Source organism: Triticum aestivum, chromosome 5D, assembly GCF_018294505.1.
Source record: "Triticum aestivum cultivar Chinese Spring chromosome 5D, IWGSC CS RefSeq v2.1, whole genome shotgun sequence".
Lineage (NCBI taxonomy): Eukaryota > Viridiplantae > Streptophyta > Magnoliopsida > Poales > Poaceae > Triticum > Triticum aestivum.
In genome coordinates this window covers 524612644-524619175 of record NC_057808.1, presented here as the reverse complement: position 1 = coordinate 524619175, position 6532 = coordinate 524612644, and the positions used below count along the sequence as shown (strand labels likewise).

Sequence of the window (6532 nt, the reverse complement as noted above, 5' to 3'; positions counted from 1 at the left end):
ACCCGAACGTACACGAAAGGGCTATTCGACCGAGCCAACAGTTCAAGGACCGTAGAGTTCGACCAATCAAAAGCTCAAGGACCTTACCGAAAAGACGAGAGAAGCAATCTTCGCCCTCGTCTGTAAGACCAGGGACCAAATTATACTTTCAACGAAACAGCAGGGAGCACGCAAACGCGCACTTCTCCACTACACAAGGACGAAAATTTAATCTCAAAGAACTGGCAGGGGCCGCGCGAACGCGTACCCCCTCTGCCACAAATTATGACATTCACTCTCCCACTTGAGGAGATGATAGGCCAGCGCACCCACCAAGTACAATGTGGGCCCCTAACCTAGGCCACTGGCCTTCATGATCGCCCGTCGACCCCGTCCAGGTAAGTATGGAGCAAGGTCGCACCTGCCTCTCCTTTTATAGCGAGCTCCCCCCACCCGATGCCCTCGGCTAGGCGAGGTGGGACTAAACCGAAGCGCAGCAGCAGCAGCGCTGCGTGCGGGACGGGAGCACGCTACACAAGGTTTTAGATGGGCTCGTTTTTGTCCCTTTGAGAGCAATACGTGGGCCTGGAACGCGAGCTGTGGCGGCAGTGGGCCTGGAGAACGCGATTGTGGAGCCCTGGTTCTTTGTTACTATTTTTTTTTCTCTTTTTCCCTGGGAGAGCAGTTCTGTAGGGCACCCTGGGGCAGTGTTAGATGAATAGAAACGGCGCAAATCATGTAGCCCTGATTTTTTTTCGAATAAAATAGTACTCCCATACAGGAAATAGGCTTCACAAACAGCGATAATTTGTGACAATATCTACGTGTGCACGCCACTTCTCTTAGGAAAGGAAAGGGATTCGTTTTCACCCAGCAGAACGACATGAACAGAACGCAATTTACTACCTGAAACCATGAAAGTATGGGCATAGCATTCTCCATCGGACGAAGAAGGAGAAGAAATCCCTGAAAGAAGGAAACTAAGCGAAGACAAAGCTTTGCCCCTCTCACTGGCAAAATGGATCGCGCAACAAAGATGGTGACCACAGAAACATCAACCTGCCTGAGATTATCCATTATACGCATGGACAACCGACAGCTCATAATGGACAATCAACTAACTGGTGGATTGCTGATCAAGAGGGCACTGCATCAAGAATTTGCGGACTCCGAGCTATCGACTTGCACAGGCATTTCAGAGTTGATTAACCAATGACAATGTATAAACAAGATCTCCTGGCACCTCCAATGCAATGAATTCATCCCTCCGCCAACCTCAATTCGGTGCATCCTGCAGCTACTCGTTTACACTGGCAAAGCCCTAAGAAGGTAGAGCGCGAGGTCAAAGATACCCTGAGTCAGCGTTCATCTTTGCACATTGGTGTGCTGCTGCTGCTGCTGCTGCTGGCCCTCGTACTGCGCATAGTGAACCGGCTGGGCCATGTAATGTTGATTGCCATCAGTGCGAGTCTGAGCCTGTGAAGAAGAAGAAGAAGAAGAAGAAATATCACTACTATGTACCTAGGTATTTTAGAGCTTGGAAGAGATGCAAAATTCAGTGAGAGGGGAGATACAAGGACCTGGACTTTATCTCTACAATTAATCCCAAACACACAATAGGACCCATGTAATTTTTTCAATCACAAGTGTTGGTCAATTTCTTGTGTAGAAAGTGTTTTCGCAATACAGATCTTGAGTAGTATGACTTCGTTAGTGAAAACGTTAGTATTTGCCAAAAACTGACTTTCAGATATGAGCAAGCGGTACCCATAATGTCATGCATCCCACTCTTTAACAGTCATGGATCCCACTCTTTTACACCTAATGCCATGCAAAGAGAAGGTGTAAACTGGAGAAGCACATGAGCAACCGGGTTCCCATATGTCAAGGGGTACAAACTTAATGCCATAGACTGGGGAAGGTGTAGAAGAGTGGGATCCATGACTGCGAACAATGTAAAAGGCTGCTCGTTACCATGTTATTCTACCCTGCTTCTTATAGGTGAAAAATGGAACTTCAGAAATACCACACAACACACAAATCATTCAGAGATCCCCAATCCAACAAGCAAAGAAGAGTGAATAAGTGGAAACAAGAATTTTCAAAAATTTCAAAGTGTGTGGAGGATATGCAAAGCCCATGTCAAGGGTTAAAACAGAGTCAAACATGCACACTGTACATGAAACAACAAAACAAACATAATACTCCCTCCGTCCCAAAATAAGTGTCTCAACTTTGTACTAACTTTAGTACAAAGTTGTACTAAGCTTGAGACACTTATTTTGGGACGGAAGGAGTAGTCTCTTTAAATCGCCAAATTGATATAGCAGTTATTCAAGTAACCCAAAAATTAGGGAAACGAGATCAATACTCAATTTTCCGGTAATTAGTGTGTTTCTGAACTAGATAAACCACACAGTTTTTACATCTGTAAGAATCTAGGTATGCAAATGTTGTAACTGGTACCAAAAGGAGATAAGAGCACAACGATAAAGCTAGGTAACAAACCTGATTAGTGGTGCTATAAGCATCAGAATTGGCATATGTTCCAGCATATGTTGCCTCAGCACTGCCATATGCTGCATATGCTGCCTCGGGATTGCCATACATGGTGGCATATGTTGCCTCAGAACTGCTGTACGGTTGAGCATACCCTGAAACAGGATTGTAACTAAATGATTCAAAACAATGGCGCAAGAAAACAAGCATATACTTTCACCTAAGAAGTACTCTGAGTAATAGCTTGTTTGGCCCAACTTCAACATCAGCTTGTCCAGGCTAAAAGCCGGAGATGGGCCAAACAGCTGGCTTCATCAGTTCTATATAAAGCTAGTTTCACAAACTAAAGACAGGTTGTACAGGCCACAAGATAGTAAGCTCAAGTCTCAAGATGCCTATTTTTATGGCTTTGCATGGCATCAAAGACTTTTCAAACGGGCCTGTATTTTTTTCTACTTTTGCATATAAATACTCGAAAGCGTCTTTTTCTTAGTGATAGTAGGAAAATCTGATTAGAGTTAACAAATATTCATAGTATCAAATAGCTAACTAGATTCCACAAACCAGCCCAACAACCGCAAACTGGCCCGAGAAGGCTAAAACTGCTAAATGCAAGTTATCTATGATAGCTGATATGCTAAGCATCTCTCCTACTCTCCTCCCTAACTGCTACTATAACTTCTATTCATTTTAGCATATATTTTGTCTCGGACGTTATGGGCTAAAAACAAATCATTCGATTATATGGTGGATTTGGTTGTGTATTTTTGTACGCTATGGAATTAAAAATACTGATTAAAGCAGTTACGATAAATACGTCTAAAGCTATTAGCTAATACAGAAGAGGAAAAGGATAATAACCCATAGAGATTCAGTACTGTACCAGGGTTGGTTACAGCTGCTGCTGTGGTGACAGCAGTGGCCCGCTTTTCAGCATTTACAAGCTCACCCCGAAGCCTCTCAATCTCACTAGCCACAGCAATCATATTTTTCTCCATTGCTTTACTTTGTAAAAGGTTATCAGCATGTGCCTTCTTTTCGAATTCAACCGCAGCCCTACCAATATTATAAGAAAGGACATTAGAGAAAGACAGTGGATTGGGTCTGATGGTACAGAGCAAGACCCACTAGATCGGTACCAATATCGCAGAAAAGCTTGCTGACCGTTACGAGTGAAAAGGACAATGTCAATATTTAGGCTGAAGGCGAATCATAAATGCTCCCATAACCCTAGATATCTCTACTCTTATAAAAAACCAAGTTGGTGATGATGGTGTGCCTGCCATCATGCAATATGGACCGTCTGATCTATATCTGACGGATAGAAAGCAAACTATGACAATTTTGCAAAATGATACCCGCACCCCTCTCCACATTTGCAGATAAGGACTTCCCTCGTTCATCTTCGTCTCCCACGAGATAAACAGCTCGTATAAATGCATCTTGATGTTCCATGCAACGCATGGGCCTCTTGCTAGTCTGTTATTATACCACAACAATTGATCTCGGATGGGATGCTTGAAATTGGTATAGACGTCCTACCATTTTAATTCATGTGCAGTACATTGACAAGTCCAATAATCCAATGTTCATCTATAAATCTTACAGACAAACCCCACTAGCAACCATTACATAGCTATTTTCCTGCTCTCTCATGCAGCCATTCTAGGCTAGATGGTGGCTTTAACAGTTCACATATATGTTTGGATTTGAACAGGACTATCCTGATTAGCACCCCTATCAAAATTGCCGTTCGCATGTTGTGACCTCAGGTGTTGGGGGAAGGTGGAAGGAGATGGCAACATGAATCAGGGTTTCAGTAAATAAGCTAAGGAAACGGATAACTTGGCCTGAGCCGCCTTCCCAAAATACGCCAAGGTGGTTGCAGGTGCTGGCATGCCAGCTGTAGCTCTGGCCCCAAAAGCATCCATGACATTACAAGTGTGATTGATGGCACAGCGACTCTAATTGCAATAATTAATTGAACACTACCCTAGCGGCCTAGTATATGAAATCTATGAGACCATTTGGTTCATATATGCCTCACCAACTGCAGTGTGATATGCCATACGATGACCGATGTTTGATTTGTCATCAATTAAACAATGCAGCATGGAAAATGAAGTAAAATGCATGCATCTTGACTCCTCTCCAAAGCCTGGTGTATAACATTTTGCAGATGGGCAGACCTTACTAAATTAAACAGCCCTCATGCTCCTAAGCCATTAAGAATTGCAGCCCTATCAAATTAAGAAGCAGATGAGCATAACCCTCCAATATAAATTCAAATAACCTACAAACTGCTGTAGAAATAACTCTGCCGCAGGTCCTACATTGGTCTCTGATCTCTAGCAAACAAGGAAACATCCATAGCGATTCCCCTGAGTAGCCCTATCTGGCTACCAAAATATCTCAACTAGGCCATACAACGACAATTGTTCAAACAAATCTAACAAATTGCTAAGCACAGAAGCCATTTTTCAAATGACACGTGAGCTCATAATTCTAATCATGCAACCACTGTAAAGGTTCTAGAAAACCAGCTTAATTGCGGGACATCATTGCTCTTCAAGAAAAAAACAAGGAACCATTGATCTGCCCTAACCCTAATGCTTGTGATATGCTAACAATCTAAAAGTTTCCTTGGAGAGCAGGTTGCTTGAGTATAGCAATTCAACAATCAACACAACAAGGGCTGCTTTGCATTCTCATTAATGCCCAGAAAACTTTTCCCTAGCAGGTTCTGTGAACTACAAATTCCTAAATATGCTAAGCATGTGACTTGACGCTCTAAGCACATATACTATGTTTCAGTGCTGGAACTTGAAAATCTTAAACTGAGTGATGGCATGAAATGGGTGTAGGGTTTTGGTCACATTTGAATAAGAATGGCGACGAGGCGTGCCCTTTTTGATTCTATAAAATTGAAAACAGATGGTAATACCTGCCCTTCTGGATCTCCCGTCGCATGGTCTCAATCTGGGAGCGGACGTTCTCCGACTTGGCGGAATTGGACTGCGCGCGCCCTAGCTGCTCGCGGAGGTCTTTGAGCCGGTCCATGAGTTCGTTGCGCGCGGCAGCGAGCACCCGCACATCGGCGTGGACCTGCTCGATCTCCACGCGCGCGCCGGCGACGGAGCGCGCCTCGGCCTCGATGCGCGCGGCCTGGTCGGCGATGTTGCAGACGTCGGCCTTGCGCTCCATGCGGGCCCTGGTGCCGGCGATGGAGACGGCGCGGAGCTCGTGCTGCGCGGAGATGAGCTGCTGCTGGAGCGCGACGTGGGTGGCGGCGAACCGCTGGTTGTCGACGAGGAACTCCTGGATGTCCCGGTCCCGGGAGACGATGCGGTCCTCGAGGGCCGCCACGGCGGGGTGCTGCGAGGGGCCCCCGCGCGGGTGGTGGAGGAGGGCGCCGTGCGGGGGCTCGTCGCGGTCGTCGCCGGGCTGCGGGTGCTGCGGCGCGCGGCCGAGCAGCGGCGGGCCGGAGTCGTGGAGGCTCATGACGTGCGGCGCGCGGCGGCCGGCCATGGGGAGGCGGGCGGCGGCGGAGGGGTTTGGGGTCAGGCTGATCGGTCGGCCGGTCGCCTCGATGAGGTCAGGGCGGAGGGGAACGGGAAGAACAGGCTGGAACAGATGACGGGAGCCTTCGTCCCGGGCTCTGTTTGGGCTGGACTAGGCAGTCTCTCAACTCTCTCAAGCGCTGCTATTTTGCTGCCGCCCGTCAAATTTTGCGGCCCATTAAGAAGTAATTAAGTAGTCAAAAAATACTAGTAATTGAGAAGTACTCTTTGCAAAGGTCACTTCCACCTCTATTGTGCGTCACTTGCCGCAATCTGTGAGTGTTTTTTTGGTACCTTCGTTTATTTAAAACGTTTTATCTCTTTAACCGATCGTCTAACTCCTGAACCATTTTCAGCGTTGAATCCTTGCGTCGAGATCTTCGAAATTAGATCCCATGTTGAGTTCTTTTCGGAGAATAAATCTGCACCTCCACGTGAAATTGTGCCTCTTGCGGAAACAAAACAGAAGGTGTTTTTTTTTCTTTCCGACATGC

General features: G+C 46.1%; 1 protein-coding gene and 1 non-coding gene across 2 annotated transcripts; both read right to left on the bottom strand.

The window, feature by feature from the left end:
• Positions 1-224: 224 nt before the first annotated feature.
• LOC123126783 (U1 spliceosomal RNA) lies at positions 225-385 on the bottom strand. Its single transcript, XR_006462004.1, has one exon. It is a non-coding gene; the product is annotated as a U1 spliceosomal RNA (small nuclear RNA).
• Positions 386-1027: 642 nt separating this feature from the next.
• LOC123123456 (protein FLC EXPRESSOR) lies at positions 1028-6147 on the bottom strand. Its single transcript, XM_044543965.1, has 4 exons — positions 5423-6147; positions 3362-3534; positions 2488-2633; positions 1028-1455 (listed from the first exon to the last, which is right to left on the bottom strand). Exons 1-4 carry the CDS (start codon positions 6004-6006, stop codon positions 1345-1347), a joined length of 1014 nt encoding a protein of 337 aa, XP_044399900.1. The 5' UTR covers positions 6007-6147; the 3' UTR covers positions 1028-1344.
• Positions 6148-6532: the final 385 nt, after the last annotated feature.

What these genes read in the sequence shown, in the direction of transcription:
- LOC123123456 (XM_044543965.1), bottom strand. Translation starts at nt 6,006, where the DNA reads ATGGCCGGCCGCCGCGCGCCGCACGTCATGAGCCTCCACGACTCCGGC. An exon ending in AGCAGCTGTAACCAACCCTG is followed by an intron (nt 2,634 to 3,361) that starts GTACAGTACTGA and finishes ATCCTGTTTCAG; the next exon opens with GGTATGCTCAACCGTACAGC. An exon ending in CTTATAGCACCACTAATCAG is followed by an intron (nt 1,456 to 2,487) that starts GTTTGTTACCTA and finishes TCTTCTTCACAG; the next exon opens with GCTCAGACTCGCACTGATGG.